Source organism: Eleginops maclovinus, chromosome 16, assembly GCF_036324505.1.
Source record: "Eleginops maclovinus isolate JMC-PN-2008 ecotype Puerto Natales chromosome 16, JC_Emac_rtc_rv5, whole genome shotgun sequence".
NCBI classification, from domain to species: domain Eukaryota; kingdom Metazoa; phylum Chordata; class Actinopteri; order Perciformes; family Eleginopidae; genus Eleginops; species Eleginops maclovinus.
The window spans coordinates 7,119,226-7,142,325 of NC_086364.1; the positions used below are offsets into that span (position 1 = coordinate 7,119,226).

The 23,100-nt window shown below is 39.5% G+C and overlaps 1 protein-coding gene across 1 annotated transcript in view; it reads left to right on the forward strand.

Moving 5' to 3' along the window:
* Window positions 1-8,601: 8,601 nt before the first annotated feature.
* The window catches only part of LOC134878778 (xylosyltransferase 1-like), a 33,856-nt gene continuing 19,357 nt past the window's right edge, over window positions 8,602-23,100 (forward strand). Inside the window, exons 1-2 of the mRNA XM_063904992.1 lie at window positions 8,602-8,979; window positions 18,977-19,517. Coding sequence (XP_063761062.1) covers window positions 8,698-8,979; window positions 18,977-19,517 — 823 coding nt within the window. The 5' untranslated portion in view covers window positions 8,602-8,697. The remainder of the gene's footprint in view (window positions 8,980-18,976; window positions 19,518-23,100) is intronic.

The window sequence follows — 23,100 nt, forward strand, 5'->3', positions numbered from 1 at the left end:
ACTAGTTTGAGCAATATAACTTAAATGCTTAATATTTATTTTATTTGTTAGTATTATAATTGTGGTGCTGTTATACTTCAGATGTATTAATAGTTATGCATTTGTTATGTTTTAAATACAACTAAAACATGTATAGCTTTAAAATAATCAAATCTTATAAACAAAGCACGAAAAGTAAGGACATTTGTGTTTGGTAGATTACTTTTTGGTTTGGCATTGGCAGAGAAGATTTGGCAATCTTTTCACGACCACATACTCGGCTCTGCTGCTCATGCCACAAATGCATGCTCCTCACAAATGTGGCATCATTTAAAAGGGAAATAAACAGGATTTCCAACGGCTTAAGACTTCTTGCCAAGAAGGAAAAGAAAAAGATATAATCTACCAAACTCAAATGTCCTTACTTACTACTGTTTGTAGTTTATGAAATGTATAATCTTAAAGTAAAACTAGATTTTTGAAGCATAAATGGAGTCTCCAAGTAAACATCTGATATGAAAGAAGCACGGCCACAAATCTTTAAATCCTTTATGCTAGTGTTAAACACTAAACGAAAAACCCATTCACCTACAGTTCATACAAGATAACAAGTGCTGAAATGCTGACTCATTCTATTACATTTTAGAGGCGTGGACAGAAGCTGACCTGAGAGATATTTACCTTTACTAAATGTATTATCCAACCCGCATTTTCCTTTTGTCCCTAGGACCTGCAACCAGAAATAGAAACATGGTGCTTTTAAGCACCATTTTTTATATTTGATATTTCCTCATAATCCACCGTGAGAACGTTTGTAGGGATGTGAATAAAAACATTAATGAATACTTTTTACTTTAATGTGCACCTTTTTACTTTTTAACTGCCTACTCATCATGACTTTTTAAAGGTCACCTATTTTGCTAAATCCCCATTTTCATGTCTTTTATACATAAATAAGTGTCCCGTCTGTGATAAGAGACACGGAAAATTTCAGAAAAAAAAGATTCTCTCTTTTGCATTTAAAGCTGCAGACACAGAATCAGCACTTTTGGAACAGGACTGAAACAGAGGGGTTTATGGGATGCCACAATGTATGATCTGTTTGGTATTTCGAGACAAACACTTCAGAGACATGTTTTATTTATATCTGAGACCTAAAATATACTGTTGAAAAAGAGTACAATAGGGGATATTGTTTTTTTTAAAAACCCCTTAATATTTTATTTATAACTAAGGTTTAAAATGATAAAATGACAACTTGTGAGAATAGCTACAAATTATCCCTATAGTGTTCACTTTGTTAACTCAAAGTTGGAAAATAAAATAATGTATTTTTAATGCTGTAGTGACATTTGGTTTGGCCACTTGGGGGGAAGCAGAATATCCCATAAACACAACAATCACCTTGTTAGATATTCACTTTGTTGATGTAAAAATAAAAAGGGCAGGGAATCACCATTTTTGTGAAGCTGAAAATGTATTGTTAGGACATATTTGTGAAATGCACTTGAAATGATTCCTGTGTTTATCTGAAAAACATCAAAACGGAAAACAACAAAACAGAATCATATCTAAGATTATTATTAGCATTACCTTGAGCCTGCCTCCACTTTACAACCTTTGTTTGTCTAAGTTCTACAAACTAAAGGTTAAACTGAACCACATCAGCTCGTTTGATGAGCAGATGCACGAGCACAATGAAATCCTGAGCTCATATAATTGTGGTTCTGCAGAGTTATCCCACATAGCAAATCAGTTTCCTATTAATTGTTTCTACTGTTATGGAGCTAATCTGCCCCGGACATGAGCGTCAAATAATCCTGTTGTCTTCAGAGAGACCTGGAAAGTCCCAGAACTCCCACGCTAACATCTGCAGATACCGCTTTAAAGTCCAAGGCCATTGCACGGCTCGCAGGCATTGCTGTTAACCTAACCTAACTTTAAAGAAGTGCAAGAGGTGAAACGAAAGTGAAAGGTAAATTAACTTTTGTGAAGTTACCTCCCAAAGTTGAATGTGCTTATATAAGGCAGAGTGAGCTCACAGCCTTCACTCTTTGAGGAACGAAGGAAAGGTACGTGAACACTCTTTGTTTTGTTGTGCAAAATTCAATTTTACATTCACTTACAGTAAAGTGTATCGATATGAGAAGATTGAGAAGTGAGAAGCAGTAGATTATTTCTTATTTCTCAGAAGTTAAGTTTATTTTAAGCCTGTCATATGCTACAATTCCTCATTCATTTTGGAACAAATTGCCTGAGGATATTAGTCCTGCATGTCAGTTCACTAACCAATAAGTGAAGTTAAGGACTGCCGATGAAAATGAGCTGTTAGCTAAAATCTGGCATAAAGCATCTCTTCTCTTTTACGAGATTAATGTTTTGTTTGCATGGTCCTCGTATAAAGTAAATACATTTAAAAAAATTAAATCACTGTAGAGTGTGTTATTAATTGGATTTTTATTTATACTGTTTGGGAGTTTTTAGGTTTTAATGTATGTAAAGCCCTCTGTAAATATTGGTTCAAAAAAACAAATGCTACTGTGACACAAGATAATTTGTGTCATTGACTTCTATACAATCGGACTTCTTTTTGCAAGAGCATAGATTGGTTGATATTAGAAAGAATGCAATCGTTTTGTCAGACTCTTCCAAGCCTTAAAATGTTTAGTTCAGTTTCTGTGTTCAATCATTTTGCACTGATGTTTAGTTTTGTCATATGCAGTCCTTCTGAAGTCACTGATATTCTTCTTCTTTCCTGCAGTGATACTGACACCAACATGCAGTACAACTGGGCTGAAGATGACTTTGATTTGCCACCTGGGGTTGGCCGACTTGGGCTCTCTGTGCCAGGTGATAATAAAGAGTACGTTATGTACCATGGCACCACCAGGGCCAATGCTGTAGTAATAAAGGCCCAAGGTTTTCGCCAGTCGGCAGTCGGGATGCTCGGCCGTGGTGTCTATCTCAGCAGAGACCTGCAGAAAGCTAGCCGTTATCCCATTGATCACCCAGATCATGACAGGGCCGTCATTAAAGTTTTGGTGAACGTAGGGAAAGTGATCGCAATTAATTACCAAGGCCATCCACGACAGAAGACCTGGCACGACTACGGCTTTGACACCGCCTGGGTGCCCCCCAACTGTGGGATGGTGAAGAGCGGTTTGGAGGAGGATTGTGTCTGGGATCCTTCTCGAATTAAAATCAATAAAATCATCAAGCCCATTCCAGTCCAGAACTATGGAGCACAGGGCTACAAGTGAGCCCTGTGAGCTGTAACCCATTTATTTTGTATTTTTATATCTTTTGATAAAAAGTAAATGACTTTTGCATTTTGTAGCTGTGTCATTGTAACATGGAAAATAAATGGTTCATATTAAATCTGAGGTTGTTTTATGTGAGTTTAGTTCTGTTTTGAGATATATGTGTACAAATAGTTCTATACAAACATTTACCGGCAAAATGCGCAAACCAAGAAAAGATATTTGATATTCTCATATGAGATGTGAGATTACATACATTGTGTTCTATTTTATATCTTACCAGACATAAACTCAGAAATATTGTTTACTTAGGACTAAATACTGTATCTGGTCTAGAAAATGGCCGACTGCTATTGTAAAAGAGAAGATTTATAAAGATTTCTCATGATTATTATTTATCATCTTTCTTCCAGATACTGATACCAACTGGGGTTACAAAAAGTCAGTATTAGATTCCCTCTTCATATTAGAAAAGCATAATAGGATGACCAAAATTGGAAAGTAAACATGCACACATTTTGCCTTTTTAGATACTGATACTGATACTGGGAAGTGCCTCCATAACCCCCAAAATATATCTGGTTGCATCGCACTATTTATTTGATTTGCTATCTTAATAGTTACTAGCAGAACAAACAGTATTTAATTGCACATGACTGTATAATATTTAATCTTAACTTTCATTCTGTTATTGTATGTTTCATTATATGACATGTACATAGAATCCTGCATACTTGATCACTTTCAACATTCCTTGCATAATTTAGCTCATTGTGTTTATTTAATTTTCTGACATGTTTATACTTCCTCTTCACTATTATAGACTGATGTAACACAATACCTGCACTATTTTTTACTCTAATTCAAACTACTCTGTTTCATTTTGCACAACTTTTTAGTAACATTTTCTATTTCTATTCTATTTTATTATTTTGTCTTAGGTCCTTTCAAAAGATGTTGTATTGTTGGAGGAGCTCGGCACCTAAGATGTTATATGCCATTAACTACACTGTAGCTATTGTGCATCTGACAATAGAAACCCTTGAACCTTGAATATCTGTTCATTAGATTTAATAACTCATCTAACAAACAATTACTTAAAGAGGACCAAGCGGTCAAAAGAAAATGCCCGAGCCACCTCATCCTCTGTGTCATACTAATTACTGGCAAAGAACCGGTCGACTAAATACAAACAAACCACACCCATGTGACAAACACTGGAAGTGAATATTAAATACAAATGTGTGCAATCTAAATCAACAACAATAGTGGAGACAATTGCCTCAGGCTTGATAAGCATTTTGGCTCCTACACCGGCTTGAATTCCAAGGTGATTGTGCTGCTAGAAGGTACTGCTGTGTTGACCACACCCAAAATGTAAAACACCATCCAAATGAAACTTTATAGAAGTGTAAGAGGTGAAACGAAAGTGAAAGATAAATGCACTTTTACAAAGTTTCCTCCCAAAGCTTGAATGTGCTTATATAAGGCAGAGTGAGCTCACAGCCTTCACTCTTGGAGGAACGAAGGGACGTTACGTGAACACTCTTTGTTTTTTGTGCATTTACATTCACTTACAGTAAAGTGTATCTATACTGTACATGAAGATTAAGTGAGAAGCAGTAGATTATTTCTCAGAAGTTAAGTTTATTTTAATTCTGTCATATGCTACAATTCCTCATTCATTTGAGAAACAACTTGCCTGAGGATATTAGTCTTACAAAATCAGTTTATACTTCTATAATCATTAAGTGAATCACTCTATGCACATTTAGGATCTGCAAAATCTATTATTTATTGCAGTTGTCTTTATCCTTTTTTTTAAAGGTTTTAATGTATGTAAATACTTTGCAAATGTTTGTTTAAAAAACAAATACTACTGTGTCATAAGGTAATTTGTTTCATAGACTTCTATACAATCATACTTCTTTTTGCAAGAGAGGCGTTGCCCCCTGGTTGATGTTAGAAAGAATGCATCAGACTCTGTCAGGGCTTAAAATGTTTTGTTGAATCTTTCCTTAACATCCTGTTTACTTCCTGTTTTCAATCATTTGGCAATGATGATGCCATATGCAGTCCTTCTGAAGTCACTGATATTTTTCTTCCCTGCAGTGATTCTTACACCAACATGCAGTACGACTGGTCTGAAGATTACTTTGATTTGCCTTTTGGGGTTTACCAACTTGGGCTCTCTGCCCCAGGTGATTATAATAACTACGTTATGTACCATGGCACCACCAGTGCAAACGCTGCACTAATACTGGCCCAAGGTTTTCGCCAGTCGGCAGACGGGATGCTCGGCCCCGGCGTCTACCTCAGCAGAGACCTGCAGAAAGCTAGCCGTTATCCCATTTAACCCCCAGAGCATGACAGGGTTGTCATTAAGGTTTCAGTCAATGTAGGGAAAGTGATTGCCATTAATCACAAACGCCATCCCCTGCGGTTGATCTGAAACAACTTCGGCTTTGACACCGCCTGGGTGCCCCCCAACTGTGGGATGGTGAAGAGTGGTTTGGAGGAGGATTGTGTCTGGGATCCTTCTCAAATTAAAATCAATAAAATCATCAACCCCATTCCAGTCCAAAACTATGGAGCACGGGGCTACATGTGAGCCCTGTGAGCTGTAACCCATTTATTTTGTATTTTTATATCTCTTGATAAAAAGTAAATGACTTTTGCATTTTGTAGCTGTGTCATTGTAACATGGAAAATAAATGGTTCATATTAAATCTGAGGTTGTTTTATATGAGTTTAGTTCTGTTTTGAGATATATGTGTACAAATAGTTCTATACAAACATTTACCGGCAAAATGCGCAAACCAAGAAAAGATATTTGATATTCTCATATGAGATGTGAGATTACATACATTGTGTTCTATTTTATATCTTACCAGACATAAACTCAGAAATATTGTTTACTTAGGACTGAATACTGTATCTGGTCTAGAAAATGGCCGACTGCTATTGTAAAAGAGAAGATTTATAAAGATTTCTCATGATTATTATTTATCATCTTTCTTCCAGATACTGATACCAACTGGGGTTACAAAAAGTCAGTATTAGATTCCCTCTTCCAACGTGCACACATTTTGCCTTTTTAATACTGGCCTCCATTTGATGCTGTTTTCTCAAAGATGTATGAAATAGCATGAACATGTAAGAGTAAAGTAGCTCAAATTTGTTCAGAAATACAATAACATTTTTTATATGGGTCAAAAAGCGAAAAGAGATATGTTCATTAGATTGTAGAACGTTGTAGGGTAATATTAACAGGGACTGTGGTAAAAAAAAATCAGCACATTCACAGAGTTTCCTTTTCCTTCAAAAGTTGTCCTTTTTCCAAGTCCTATCCTTTCTCGGATTGGTTGCGATTGTTGGCTGAGTCCAGGAATGCCTGACTGTAAGCAAAGGTATGCAACAATAAATGAAACTAAAGTGAACGATGAACACACATGCTGCGATTTTGTTCTGAAACTTGAAGCTATCTATGTACACAGAGTGAACTCACAGCCTGCACCATTGGAAGGAAATTCAGGAACAAATGTGGACACACAAGCACTTTTACAATAGATATCAATACTGCAGGGGGAAAAGCAACATTCTGTATTGAAATTCTACCTTCAAACAGTGGTGGGGATTAGTTTTACGAGCAGGTAAGAAGTCACAAAAATAAAAGTTTTTTTTAACTGTACACATTTGTGAGGAATACACATCTGGAAAAATGTCAAAGACAATGGAGGGCAAAGAATGGAAAAGGGGAAGAAATCAAGTCTATTTTTAGGTGTTCATTCAATTAAATTGCTGGCCCTTTGCTGCAATATGCATGAAATCAGACTAATCTGCTGGAAAGTGTATTAGAGGGAGAGCATCGGTAAAGCATGCTGCATGTTTGTGCAATATGTCCAATTTATGGTACTTTATACCTAATCTAATACACAGCACATCAGAGGTAAACACAGTACTTACAGTATTCTTTTATTTTTTAGACAACAGTTTTTCATACACTTCCTGTCCAGTGAAACATTTTCATCTCCAGATGATTTTGAACATTTGTGATGAACTAAATGGAGAAGTGTTCCTTTTTTGTGGTGCGCCAATCCACCTCCAGCTTCATAAAGCTGAAAACAGGGCTGTTTTTCTGAGAAACGTGATGAAAAGTGAACTATTTAGAGGTAATTGGTTCTCACAGGTCAGGACCAGGCACCAAACATAGACTGATCTTATAGAATACGATGCATTTCTGCAGTGTAAACTCACCAACAGTAAGAAATAAAAAATAAAAACCCTCAACAGCAGTCAAATTTAACATACATATCAAATGCTGTTAAGCCTTAAGGTACTCTTTGCAAAGCAATGTGCTCCTATGCTGATACCGTTAGAATGCATGCAATATCAAAAACACATTTTTCACATCTGAATACTAAGCATTGTAATTAGACGTGTAAATAAATTGTTTTTATTAAATCTGAGTTTCTGTCCGTTGATGAGTGTATTTTTATTCACTTTGGAAACGTCTGTTGAGGGCAAGTAGTGAAAAATAGAAGAAATTATGTTTATTTTTAGATGTTCATTCAATTAGATTCGCACTTTGCTACAATATGCAGGAAATCAGACTAATCTGGTGATAAGTGTATTAGGAGAGCAGCCCGTGCTTGTGTTATTGTGTGTGTTGTGTGTGTGTGTGTATGTGTATGTGTGTGTGTGTGTGTGTGTGTGTGTGTGTGTGTGTGTGTGTGTGTGTGTGTGTGTGTGTGTGTGTAGATATCATTACATTAATTTTCCCATCAATTGAACCAGGCTACATTTTTTGAGATGTTAAATTATTTTTTATTAGTTCTTAGGAGAATTCAAGGGGCAGTTTTTCTTAGATGGATAACTGCACTTGGAGTGTAAAATGAATGTCCCAAAAATGTACATTGGGCATGCAAATTATTTATTAGTGTTTTCATGTAGTTTATTTGTATTGTTATCATAAATGTTTGCGTGCATACGTCAATTTCATAGCAATAATTCATATTATAACCATTATTATTTAATATTATTATTGTTATTATTATTATTATTATTATTATTATTATTATTTTGGTAACAGTTAGCTATTTATTGGAGGTAGGTTCACCATGCTGCCCAGACCCGCGGAAATGCTGGCTCCGGCAGTGACTTCTGGCGCTCCCCTTCTGCTCTGGCTCATAAAACTGCAGCGACGTCATTTGCTGTAAATCACAAAATAAATGTTCACTAAACTGTTTACATGTCAATGGCCACATGGGGGCCTCCATGTCCTCTCTACTGCCTTCAACCTCTCTCCTCTTTTCAAGCCTTTGCCAAATTCCCTCCCTCCTCCTCTGCCTGGCAGTAGTCCTTCTCAGGCCGCGTAGGGGACCATTCACACCCCGCTGTCGGTGTTTAGCGGATGGGGCTCTCAGCCTGAGCCGGAGGGAGGAGGAGGAGGAGAAAGATGACCGGTAACCCGTGTGCCCGCAGGCTGGCCCGGCGCTCCAAGTCCGCCCTGCTGATTGCGGCTTTGGCGGTGCTGCTGGTCCAGACTCTCATCGTGTGGAACTTCAGTAGCCTGGACTCCGCAGGCGGCGGGGACGGAGGCGCCAGGAGTCGGGAGAAGAGAGAGGAGCAAGCCGGGGGGCTCAACAAAGCAGACAAGGAGCACCCGCGGAGGGGACTGCAAAAGAAGGACGACCCGCCGCCGCTCGGCAAGGCGGCCGTACGACACAAGCTGCAAGCGGTAAGGTTCAAATGTCATACCTGCTTTAGTTAGAACGAGTCGTGTGAGTCAAATTAGACATTTTTACACCTGTGTTTCCTTTACCGACTGGAAAATTAGCGTCTGTCCCGGGGGAAGCCGCATGGTAGCTACGTAGAAGATGCTACCGAGTGGCTGCAGCTGTTGTTTTGGCATTTGCATCAACACATTTTGGCCGCTTTCGTCCCTTGTATTGGGAGATGAGTCTGTAGGCCAAACTCGATATAAAAATCTGCCCATTTAAGGAATCGATTAATGACCACATTTACCAGGTTAAACGGACTCGCTTGCCTTTTCCGGGTGATTGTCACTGTTCAGTTCTCTGTAATGGTATCTGGCAAGCAGCATTTCAAACAATTTAAAACTTAAAGCCAGAACCATTGTTTAACCACTTACCTGTTCTATGTTTCCTTCGTTGTGTTGGCAACTGTACAGTCAGCATTGACCGACAGAAACGTCGATGTATGCTGTCAGGAAGGGCATGTATTGATAATGTTCATGACGAATGTAAGAAAATCGCTGATATTGTCCTACAGTACATTTATTTGTGTTCTACATCCTATGCCTTATCGAAAATCAAATATAATGGTCTGTTTTGTTAACACTTTGGTTGGCAATTCACCACTCAACATACAGCAAAGCGTCTCGTCTGTAGTACCTCATTTTCATGGCTTTTAATATAAGATCAACATATTTTGAATGTATCCCTAATGCTTAACCTTTACAGCCATTTCGGCTTTTCAAATAAAGGTAACTGAAGCACTGAATGAGTAACTGTCGGATACAACTGTTAATTGTGAGTCTGTTCCTAGATCTGTGATTTAGGAGTTTAATTAAGACCTTTCTGTTGGCGATAGTAAGGGACCCTAGACTCCTTATGAAACGGTAATTGTAATAACCCCTCTAAGATATTAACTTGTAAAACAACATGGGTAATTTGTTGCATGCCAAGCCAAAGTCTGCTTTGTTCTGCTCAGTTTGCATCCTTTAATCACCTTCAAGCTTCGTGTGTGTGTGTGTGTGTGTGTGTGTGTGTGTGTGTGTGTGTGTGTGTGTGTGTGTGTGTGTGTGTGTGTGTGTGTGTGTGTGTGTGTGTGTGTGTGTGTGTGTGTGTGTGTGTGTGTGTGTGTGTGTGTGTGTGTGTGTGTGTGTGTGTCTTAGATGTATGGATTTGATGCTTTATTACTGTCAGTACACATATAGAATCCGAGGGGGGGTTCCACATTGTTTGTATGTTCAGAAAATGTTGATACTGTATGTGTGTGTTGCTTTACCTGGTGGAATCCAGGTGTTCTCATGTTGTCAAGACATGATTGTGCTGTGTGTGTGTGTGTGTGTGTGTGAGAGAGAGAGAGAGAGAGAGAGAGAGAGAGAGAGAGAGAGAGAGAGAGAGAGAGAGAGAGAGAGAGAGAGAGAGAGAGAGAGAGAGAGAGAGAGAGAGAGAGAGAGAGAGAGAAAAGGAAAGAGTGGGAGAGACTTGGGTTCTATTGCAGGCATCCATTTTTACGTCCTTTCATTATGCCCTGGATGCCCTGTGATCTTGTGTGTGTGTGTGTGTGTGTGTGTGTGTGTGTGTGTGTGTGTGTGTGTGTGTGTGTGTGTGTGTGTGTGTGTGTGTGTGTGTGTGTGAGATGTCCTGACAGTTATTGGCTTTTAAAACATTAGAGCTACATGCCAGCACATTTTTATAGAGCAGGAGTTTAGGAGGTGAAAAGAAAGGGGAAAAAAAGTGGCAGGCAAGAAGGTCGACTTGAGCACTCGGATTAGTATTTTAAAAATATGTGAAGATTCAATGATTTTAAAGGCTTCAGTGCTCCTCCAACAATGCAACATGGAATATACTGACCGTTGGAGATATTGAACAAAATTAAAATGATTAAGCTTCGTGTTACCGGAAGTGTACCTAAGAGTGCCCATAAAAACATCCAAAAAAGGTCCAAATGCTTGTTACAGCCTAAAGAACATCTTCAATGTCTGCGTTCACTCTTCATATATTCAACAAATGATTTTTAAACAACAGCAGCTACAAACTTCCAATTAGGAAGCTGGAACCTGTAATTTCTTGGCAATTGTACATGTTTGCATCCTCTTGCACAGAGGGTGTAGTGTTTTTGCCAGTGTTGCAGAGATGAAATAATGTAGAGCTGCTATTTATAATTAGCATTAAATATCTTTCAATTGTTTTGTGTGTTAAATGTGAAAAAACAGAGACTAAATCCTTAGTCTAATAGTAGCTACAGTACAGTAGGCATTCACAGAATGAAATAGTCACTGTGCTAATATATTGATTATTGACATACCGAATCTAACAATTTTAAAGATATTGTCTAAAATATCATGACTTTTGTGTATACCATATGTCCGTTTGTAGTTAACCAAGAACATAATGCATAACAGTGTGTCTCTCCACTCAACAAACAGCATAGTGCCTTGACAAAATGTAGTCTATTAAGAGTTGTGCATTGAATACAAAAAAAAGTGAATTTAACTTTGAAATAATTGATATTTTGAACCGTTAATGTGTTGATTCAACTCAAAACATTTAAAGTTTCTCCCGAGTTTGGTGCAAAATAAATGTTATCGCTTATTTACTAATTCAGTTTCCCAGTTGATTTTAAAATATTTGTGCTGTTGCTTTTAAAGTTCTTCAGCCTGTTGATTCCCAGGGCTGGGAAATATCCATTATTTGATCAATTGATTAATGGACAGAAAATATTTCTGTCTAGCAAGATTAATCCCAGAATAAAATAAACAAATGAATTAATAATTTGAGTGGAGCCCTAATAGGGGGGGGGGGGGGTGTGTGTGTGTGTGTGTGTGTGTGTGTGTGTGTGTGTGTGTGTGTGTGTGTGTGTGTGTGTGTGTGTGTGTGTGTGTGTGTGTGTGTGTGTGTGTGTGTGTGTGTGTGTGTGTGTGTGTGTGTGTGTGTGTGTGTGTGTGTGTGTGTGTGTGTGTGTGTGTGTGTGTGTGTGTGTGTGTGTGTGTGTGTGTGTGCGCGCAGCAGCAGCTTCCACAGAAGCATTAAAATAACTGCAGTGTTTCCATCAGCCTGATGTGTGTGTTTGTATGTGATGCACTGTGTGTGTGGCACTGTCTGAGTGATGATGTGTGTATGTTTTTGGGTCATGCACTGTGTGTGTGTTGTGCTTGTGACCCATCATGTGTACTGACTCAGTGTGATCAGAGCACCTTTGGATGGCGCCACGGTTGTTGCACAACTCTTACATTCATCACACCTTTGCAGGGATGAACACACACACATATGCACAAACACAGACAGACACACAGTGCTGGTTAGATCAGATTAGAGGATTAGTTTAGATCAGGTTCCCCCGATGGAATTAATACTTTCTAATCTAGTTTGGATTGTTCGATAATCCCTAAATAATGTGGTGTGTGTGTTGTGCCTCTGTATCTGTGGACAGCTTTAATACATTTTACAGTGAGAATATTTTTGGAAAGTTGGGACATTTGGTGAGGGTTGGGATTAGAAGTGTAGCTGTGGTGATTTATAAAGGTTTTTAGAGCTCAAAGCACCGGAAATTATATAAAAAATGTCGACAACAATCTACTTTAAAAGAAGTATTGTTCCTATGTGGACATAATGTGGAATGTGAGTTCTTTATATGTATCAGATATGGATGTGTCGAGGTGGATATCATTAATTACCTGGCTTATTCAAGTTCATACAGTTCAGATCAAATGAGTCATAGACAATTCTACATATGCCTCGGTTCAACAGTAGAACAAATATAGCATTATAAGGTTAATGCACACCGCCTTAAGTGGTTTTGATGTAAAAATACATTTTGAAAGATTCAACCACCAACCACATGACCTTCCAAGATCTAAATATGTAAGTTGTTCCCAGTGGACCTGACATAAACCAAACCCAGATATTCACCACTGATTTTTTAGTTTTGCTTGAAATAGACTACATGATTTCTGCTTGAACTGCCAAGTTAATTTCAAATGTGTATGCTATTATGTGCATACAACTGCAGAAGGTTAGTATGGGAAATTTGCATGATCAAGATCTTTAAATCTCTTTTATTTTTGGAAATTACGCACATTAGCTTGTTGAAACCTTGAAACCTTGAAACCTGATTCAGGCCCATGAAACATGGCTGTAAAATGTAATTGGAATGCATTACTTTGCTGGACTAAATGATCTTAACAGCTATATTAGCTTACGTTTATCTTTATTTTTGTTGAACAGATACTTTTCACACTATATAATTATATTTTTAACGATCTCGTATGCAGGAGCATCAAGTGCCTGCAGTCAGAAATAAGGGCGTACAGTCTAGGATCATGCTGGCATGTTTGTCTCTCTATTGGCGATTATGCAAAACACACTAATGGTAAAACCAGAAAGCTGCTTTATGTTTTTTCTTTGAGATAATTCTAACTAAATCTGGCATAGATGGATTTAAATCCCTGATGTAATCCCGGGGCATCCTGTCCCTCGTATAATAGTCCATTTAGCTTTCTTTCTGTCCATCTGCCTCTGTTTTTCCTTTTGTCTTGCCATCTTTTTTTTAAGCATTTTTTTGCTTTCTGCCTGTTTGTTGAGCCTCATTAGATATTCTGTTTGTATTTAATGTAAGGAGGCACTATTAGGCTTTCTGGGGGTTTTCCCTTTCCTGTAGTGTATACAGGTTTTTGTGCATGTAAATGGTCTGCAAAGGCTAACATCCAAAAGTTCCCTCCAGAGGGAGTTTTCACTCCCACACACTCCAAGGCATTAACAAAATATATATATATATATATATATATATTTTTTTTATTGTACTGCAAGTTGTCACAATTTGTTATCAATACAGCAGTTTTTCTACTTTAGTCGAGCGTATACTGTAAGGTTTTCATTGCAATAAATTCCAGGCTGTGTTATCCTGAAGGTATACTGACTACAAACATATACAAACACACAAGTGTTTGATTAATGTGTAACTGGGGCTCTATACAGCTTGGTGAATGAGCTCTTTATTGCTTCATTTGAAGGTGTTTTTTTTCTCTCTCTCTCTCTCTCTCTCTCTCTCTCTCTCTCTCTCTCTCTCTCTCTCTCTCTCTCTCTCTCTCTCACTGTTATCGATTATCGAACAATCTAAACTAGATTAGAAAGTATTAATTCCATCGGGGGAACCTGATCTAAACCAATCTGATCTAACCAGCACTGTGTGTCTGTCTGTGTTTGTGCATACAGTGGGGCAAAAAAGTATTTAGTCAGCCACCAATTGTGCAAGTTCTCCCATTTAAAAAGATGAGAGAGGCCTGTAATTTTTATCATAGGTATACCTCAACTATGAGAGACAGAATGAGAAATAAAAATCCAGAAAATCACATTGTAGGATTTTTAAAGAATTTATTTTCAAATGATTGTGGAAAATAAGTATTTGGTCAATAACAAAAGTTCCTCACAATACTTTGTTATATACCCTTTGTTGGCAATGACAGAGGTCAAACGTTTTCTGTAAGTTTTCACAAGGTTTCCACACACTGTTGCTGGTATTTTGGCCCATTCCTCCATGCAGATCTCCTCTAAAGCAGTGATGTTTTGGGGCTGTCGCTGGGCAACACGGACTTTCAACTCCCTCCAAAGATTTTCTATGGGGTTGAGATCTGGAGACTGGCTAGGCCACTCCAGGACCTTGAAATGCTTCTTACGAAGCCACTCCTTCATTGCCCTGGCGGTGTGTTTGGGATCACTGTCATGCTGAAAGACCCAGCCACGCTTCATCTTCAGTGCCCTTGCTGATGGAAGGAGGTTTTAACTCAAAATCTCACGATACATGGCCCCATTCATTCTTTCCTTTACACGGATCAGTCGTCCTGGTCCCTTTGCAGAAAAACAGCCCCAAAGCATGATGTTTCCACCCCCATGCTTCACAGTAGGTATGGTGTTCTTTGGATGCAACTCTGCATTCTTTCTCCTCCAAACACGACGAGTTGAGTTTTTACCAAAAAGTTCTATTTTGGTTTCATCTGACCATATGACATTCTCCCAATCCTCTTCTGGATCATCCAAATGCCCTCTAGCAAACTTCAGACGGGCCTGGACATGTACTGGCTTAAGCAGGGGGACACGTCTGGAACTGCAGGATTTAAGTCCCTGGCGGCGTAGTGTGTTACTGATGGTAGCCTCTGTTACTTTGGTCCCAGCTCTCTGCAGGTCATTCACTAGGTCCCCCCGTGTGGTTCTGGGATTTTTGCTCACCGTTCTTGTGATCATTTTGACCCCACGGGGTGAGATCTTGCGTGGAGCCCCAGATGGAGGGAGATTAGCAGTGGTCTTGTATGTCTTCCATTTTCTAATAATTGCTCCCACAGTTGATTTCTTCACACCAAGCTGCTTACCTATTGCAGATTCAGTTTTCCCAGCCTGGTGCAGGTCTACAATTTTGTCTCTGGTCTCCTTTGACAGCTCTTTGGTCTTGGCCATAGTGGAGTTTGGAGTATGACTGTTTGAGGTTGTGGACAGGTGTCTTTTATACTGATAACAAGTTCAAAAAGGTGCCATTAATACAGGTAACGAGTGGAGGACAGAGGAGCCTCTTAAAGAAGAAGTTACAGGTCTGTGAGAGCCAGAAATCTTGCTTGTTTGTAGGTGACCAAATACTTATTTTACCGAGGAATTTACCAATTAATTCTTTAAAAATCCTATAATGTGATTTCCTGGATTTTCTTTTCTCATTCTGTCTCTCATAGTTGAGGTATACCTATGATAGAAATTACAGGCCTCTCTCATCTTTTTAAATTGGAGAACTTGCACAATTGGTGGCTGACTAAATACTTTTTTGCCCCACTGTATGTGTGTGTGTTCATCCCTGCAAAGGTGTGATGAATGTAAGAGTTGTGCAACAACCGCTGCTCTGAACACACTGAGTCAGTACACATGGTGGGTCACAAGCACAACACACACACAGTGCATGACCCAAAAACATACACACACCATCACTCAGACAGTGCCACACACACAGTGCATCACATACAAACACACGCACAGTGCTACATGAAGAAGACACACACACAGCAGGCTGATGGAAACACTGCAGGTATGTTAATGCTTCTGTGGAAGCTGCTGCAGTCACACACACACACACACACACACACACACACACCATTTCTATACCAAATATTATGGCTGCAATTGACGCTTATTTACATTATGGATTATAAATGAGTGTGGTGTGGTGATTGGCCCGTTGAACATACTTGTCTTAGATATTTGAATCCTTTTGGCAAATTTCCATGCACGAGGGAAAACCCTTTCTCTGAGGTTAATAAATGACATAGTGGTTCTGCATTGAATTCCCCGCTTGAGGAGGGTGATAAACATGGGGTATTTTATCAATATCAATATCACAATCCTCAAACCACTCTTGTAACCGTTCTGACGTTAAAACGCATTTTCCTGTTTGTCCTCATCTTCGAATCAACAGATGTCAGATCAACAGGTCTCCTTTCTTCCACCCTTCCCCTCTGTCTTTCCCTTTCCTCCCCTCTTTAATGCCTCTCGCTGCAGGGCGCCTGACTCTCCAGTCTGTTTTCTGTGGCCTTTATCATCCAGCAGCAGGAGGTGTGAGACGACTTCAATAGGAAGCTGCAAACTGACTTACAGTGTGTCGGTGTTTGTGTGTGTGCTTGCGTTGGGTGTGTGTATAAAGAATGATGTCTTTGTAGGTAGGCAGTAGTAATTTAGCTGTGGTCCGTCTCCATGGAATGCCCAGTTTGGGGGGAAAAATGCAGGAGAGAGAAAAACTGTTTGTGTTATTTTGACGGCAAAAGAAACGCTCAGAGACATTTTCACAGTTAGGAGTCGTGATGTCGCAATACCACACATTTACATTTTCGTAGTCAATACCAATCCCTTTGAAACCCATGATTCTAGATACCCAATTTAATACCCAGTTAAAAACAAGGCAACAAATCCAATGCAGCATATATACAATGTTTGGAATAAACTGAACCAAATGAAAAAAAATATGGCAAAAAACTTTTATCTCAAAAATGCAATTCTGTGTGCACACTTATTGGGCAAGTTTCACTTAAACAGATGACAATAAACAAGTGAGATGGGAACGTTTTAGTTGCCCAATAACTCCACAAGAAAGCAAAAACCTCACTTAGTTTCTTTATATATTCAGGTTTGAGGTTAAATAACATTATGGATTGACCGAGAGCACTGTAGTGGTTCAATAATTAAAGTAACCCTCAAAAATAAAACTTGCCTAATAATTGTGCACATAGTGTTTGTTTCTTTGGTTGAATTCCTGGTTACCGCTGTACTTTTACACTCACTGATCACAGAAGGGCTGTAAATATTCACTTAACTACAAAAACAAACACACACAATCATTCCTTTAAACAGATATTACAGATGAGATAATGAAAGGTTTTCTGAGGAGCACGTAGCAAGAGACCTGGTATTAAAGTGTTCCCACAAGTACTCTGATTGTGTGTGTGTGCTTGTCTGTGCCTGTTCGTTTGTCAGAAACACTCTCTTTATCCCTGGAAAAGACAGATATAGGGCTATCTGTGGGATTAAATACCAATCAGGGTCATGTGGCTATGCAAGTGTAACACACATAAATAGACAAGCACACTCAAGCGCAGATCCACATACATCATCCCTGACCAAGGAAGTCAAGGCCACAGCTGCCGTGTCTCAGGGGTTAAAGGGAAATGAGCTCTGTAAATCCTTCCTTTCTTCCTTCTTCCTCCTCTCGTGTCTCTGTGACTCTGTTTTCTTTTCCTAGAAAGAGAGAAAGTGAATTTGATGCCTGACTGCATGAAGAAGCCTTAATCTGCACAATTCTGGATATACAATGAGATAGGTGCTGTAAATCCACCTGCACAGTTCATTAACATTCATCAATGTTTTTAATTGTTGTTATTGAAAGAAAGTAAACTATAGAAACTTTCGAGTTCTGAGGCTTAATTATTACTTTTGTGTTTTTTAATTTCTGCATTGATAATATTACAATATTACGGAGCCCGCGAAGGGTCACGTTGGTAAATATTTTCATTGCGTTCCCTCGCAATAGTTTTGCGTTCCCTCGCAAAAAGTATTGCGAGGGAACGCAAAAACTATTGCGAGGGAACGCAAAACTATTGCGAGGGAACGCAATAAAAATATTTACCAACATGACCCTTCGCGGGCTCCGTACAATATTATAATCAACCTCTGCTCAAAATGTCATGGCAATCAATCAAATTGACCTATTTCAGGATTACAGGATGTCAATGTTATGATTCTGTTGTAGTGGACTTTAAGGATATAATTCACCATTGTCTGTGGTAGTAATCCACTTAAGTGCCTTTTTTTAAATGTTTTACCTTTGCACTAACACAGTAACAGTTGGACAGTGTGAGTGTGTTACTCACAAAATACAGGGTTGAGAGTAACTGTCTTCAACAGTGCTGAGATTTTAGCTGTCTTAAAGGGGCCCATTGTGTTAATTCTCAGGTTCATATTTATATGTTGTGCCTCTAGTGTGACATGCTTTAATGTTCAAAAAACTCTTTCTTTTTCTCATACTGCCTGTACCGCAGCACCTCTTTTCACCCTCTGTCCGAAACCAGAGCCTCATCCACCCTGATTGGTTAGCTGGCCGACTCTGTTGTAATTGGTCCAACTCTTGGAGTATCTTATCACTTACAATGTATTTCAGCACTGCCTAATAGAAGTGCAGGTGTTACATAGTGATGTAAACAAAGGAGTCAAATGAAGGTGTTTCAGGCAGGGGGGAGTGTGGGAGAGGAACTCCCTCTGCATGGAACTTGAGGATTTTAGCCTTTGCAGAGCATTTACATGCACAAAAACATATAACACACTACAGGGAAGCTGAAACCGCAAAAAGTACAATAGAACCCCTTTTAATAAAATAAATGACACACACCACATCAAAGATAGTAGTGTATTTTCTTTCTTTCTCACTTGTTCTACAACATATTAATTAAGTTTTTTCCTTCACAGGATGCCTACCATTCCCACCGTCCCAAAGAGAAACTCCACCTGGACAGCAACAACAACGAGAACTCAGTCCCTAAAGACTTTGACACCATCGACAGCAACAGCAACCTGGGAACCCGATCCCAACGCCAGCGGTTTCCACTCGCCAATGGCAAGCGCAAGCTGGACAAGGCCCAAGCACAGAGCATGCTGGGAAAACCTGCAAACGAGGTCCTCAAGTTCCCTCCCGTACAACCCAGAGGGGTGGGGAACCATCACAACCGCAGCCACGTCCGTAAAACCCACCCCCAGGTTCCAACGCTCCCAACACAGGTGCAGGGGTCCAATCAGTTTCACACGGCGAGGAGGTCATCTACGCCGCCGCCGCCCGGTGTGGTGGCGAGGAAGGAGCAGCTGCAGTGCGAGATCAGCGGGAAGGAAGCCATTTCTGCTCTGTCCCGGGCCAAGAGCCGCGAGTGTCGGCAGCAGATAGTGGAGATCTACTGCAAACACAAAAACAAAGCCCTGATGCCGGAGAAAGTGCCTCGCTACTGCCCCATAGAAGGTGAGATCTTAGACACCTTATTTATACTAGAGATTAAATATTACCAACCTTTATTTTCAAAGATATAAAGGCTTTTTTTGTTGTATGCTATTGCGTTGTTGTTGGCAATGACATTTCAGAATCAGAATACTTTATTTAATCAAGGAGTAGTGGTGTTTCGCAACAGTTGCTCCAATCTAAAGAATTTAAAGTTAAAATATGCGTTGTACTACCATATAAAACAATAACAATGTAAACAAAAAATGAAAAATGTCTATATATTCTGGCAGGTGGTTTAATGCTTATTGTTGTCTAAATGGACAATTGTGCTGTAAATGGTTAAATCAATGGGGCTTCAGGCTTGTGTAGATGTATTACAAATACACTCAATAAAATATAATCTAAGGCAAATTATATTACTGGTAAAGGTGACTCTAAAAACCATCCCCCAGTTTAAAATATGTTTTATTTTTTCACACAACCCCCTTTGAGATCCTAACACCAAGGTTAAGAACTACTTATCCAATATTTTCTTTGGCAGATCTTAAAAACAAATGGAGAGATGTCCGTTGGGTTCATACTTTAAAAAAAAAATGGTGCCTATTTCTTTTTCTGGTGGACTGAATCTGAAAAAGAGCTGGTGTAGTATGTTTCATGAGACTATATTTACAGTAAGGGTGTAATCCAAAATATGACATTGTACATAGTTGGTTTAAATGTATTAACCTATGATTTGAGGACAGATTTATGCCTTTAGTTATGACAGCGGCTGATTGAGCCTGCTAACAAATGACAGACTGAAAGACGGAAGGAGAAGGAATCGGTGAACAAGCGGCTGCTTTGAAGTGGCAAAGAGAGATTTATTTTTTTGCTAAATTTACCCTTTGAGAAGCATTTTTAACCCGGCACGTGCCATCAAGACGCTCCCAGTCCCCTGCCACTTCTATTTTCAGGGACTCGAAGTGCGGACGGACACAGAGGATGAGACTCAGCTTGAGTAATTACACCCCAATTAAACAAGGACTTTGTCGTCTTATTTTTGGATTCGCTGACTAATGATTTACTTGTAGCCGTTCTCTCTGAACCACCCTGGGTCGTTTGGGTTTAAATTGATGTCATTATAGGTTGCTTTGATGGTACACTAGTCATTATATCCACAGACTAGAGCGGGTTTGATGTGTGCATCCAGTGGTGGGAGAAATACTCAGTTCCTTTACTTAAGTAAGAGTAAAACAACTGGTTTAAAATTAGGGCTTAGCGATATGAAAAAAAATGGTCTTTTACAATATTTTTGACGACATTGTAGTGTTATCCATTGATGAATTCACAAGGTATTGACACAATGACAATTTTGTTAAATAATCATCAGTAATATGGTGAATTCGGACAATCAATATACATATATACAGTATCTCACAAAAGTGAGAAGAGAGACAGACTGATGACCTCTGATGACCACCCCTCACATTTTTGTAAATGTATAATATCTTTTCATGGGACAACACTGAACATATGACACTTTGATCCAAAGTAAAGTAGTCAGTGTACAGCTTGTATAACAGTGTAAATTTGCTGTGCCCTCACAATAACTCAACACACAGCCATTAATGTCTAAACCGCTGGCAACCAAAGTGAGTACACCCCTAAGTTAAAATGGCCAAATTGTGCCCAAAGTGTCAATATTTTGTGTGGCCACCATTATTTTCCAGAACTGCCTTAACTTTTTGGGGCATGGAGTTCACTAGAGCTAGAATCCTCTTCCACTCCTCCATGACGACATCACGGAGCTGGTGGATGTTAGAGACCTTGCGCTCCTCCACCTTCCCTTTGAGGATGCCCCACAGACGCTCAATAGGGTTTAGGTCTGGAGATATGCTTGGCCAGTCCATCACCTTTACCCTCAGTTTCTTTAGCAAGGCAGTGGTCATCTTGGAGGTCTGTTTTGGGGTCGTTATCATGTTGGAACACTGCCCTGCGGCTCAGTTTCCAAAGGAAGGGGATCATGCTCTGCTTCAGTATGTCATAGTACATGTTGGCATTCATGGTTCCCTCAATGAACTATAGCTCCCCACAGCCAGCAGCACTCATGCAGCCCCAAACCATGACACTCCCACCAACATCCTTGACTGTAGGCCACACCCACTTGTCTTTGTACTCCTCACCTGGTTGCCGCCACAAACGCTTCACACCATCTGAACCAAATACGTTTATCATGGTCTCATCAGACCACAGGACATGGTTCCAGTAATCCATGTCCTTGGTCTTCTTGTGTTCAGCAAACTGTTTGCGGGCTTTCTTGTGCATCATCTTTAGGAGAGGCTTCTTTCTGGGACGACAGCCATGCAGACCAATTTGATACAGTTTGCGGCGTATGGTCTGAGCACTGACAGACTGACTCCCCACCCCTTTATCCTCTGCAGCAATGCTGGCAGCAGTCATACGTCTATTTTCAAGAGACAACCTCTGGATATGACGCTGAGCATGTGCACTCAACCTCTTTGGTGGATGATGGGGAGGCCTGTTCTGAGTGGAACCTGTCCTGTTAAACCGCTGTATGGTGTTGGCCCCCGTGCTGCAACTCAGTTTCAGGGTGTTGGCGATCTTCTTTTAGCCTAGGGCATCTTTATGTAGAGCAACCATTCTTTTTTTCAGATCTTCAGAGAGTTTGTTGCCATGAGGTGCCATGTTGAACTTCCAGTTACCAGTATGAGAGAGTGTGAGAGTGATAACACCAAATTTAACACACCTGAGACCTTGTAAGACTAATGAATCACATGACACCGGGGAGGGAAAATTGCTAATTGGGCAACATTGGGCCATTTTTACTTAGGGGTGTACTCACTGTTTATTTATTTTTTGATATTTTTTGGGGGGCTTTTTCTGCCTTTAGTCGGATAGGACAGTGGAGAGTGACAGGAGAGTTGGGATGGGATCCGGAAAGGACCACGGGTCAGGAATCGAACCTGGGTCGCCGGCGTATGGTGCAGGTGCCCCAGCCAGTTGCGCCACGGCTGGGGCCGTGTTGAGTTATTTTGAGGGCACAGCAAATTTACACTGTTATTCAAGCTGTACACTGACTACTTTACATTGGATCAAAGTGTCATATGTTCAGTGTTGTCCCATGAAAAGATATAATGAAATATTTACAAAAATGTGAGGGGTGTACTCACTTTTGTGAGATACTGTATATAGAAGTGCGGTATTATCAGTAAAATGTGCTTAAAGTATCAGAGGAAGTACACATTATGCACAAGGGCTCTTTTCAATTGTTATAGTGTTATAGAATATTATGTTATTCAGGTTTTATCACTTACAAATACATGTGTTTGGTAAAAACTTATCACCCAGCCCTATTGGGAGTACAACATTACCTCATATCCTAAAAGAATATTATGTGATGTAATATTTAAACTTTTTAAATAACTGTAGTAAAGGAACAATCATTTTTTCCAAAATCCAAGGTAGAATCAGAATCAGAGCACTTGATTTTTCTCGAGAAAAGTGCACGTAGGACAAAAGCTACAGTACTTGTGTAAATGTATTTAGTTACATTCCACCACTGCGTGCATCCCTCTCTGTGCACGCTCTCCCTGCCTGCACCAGA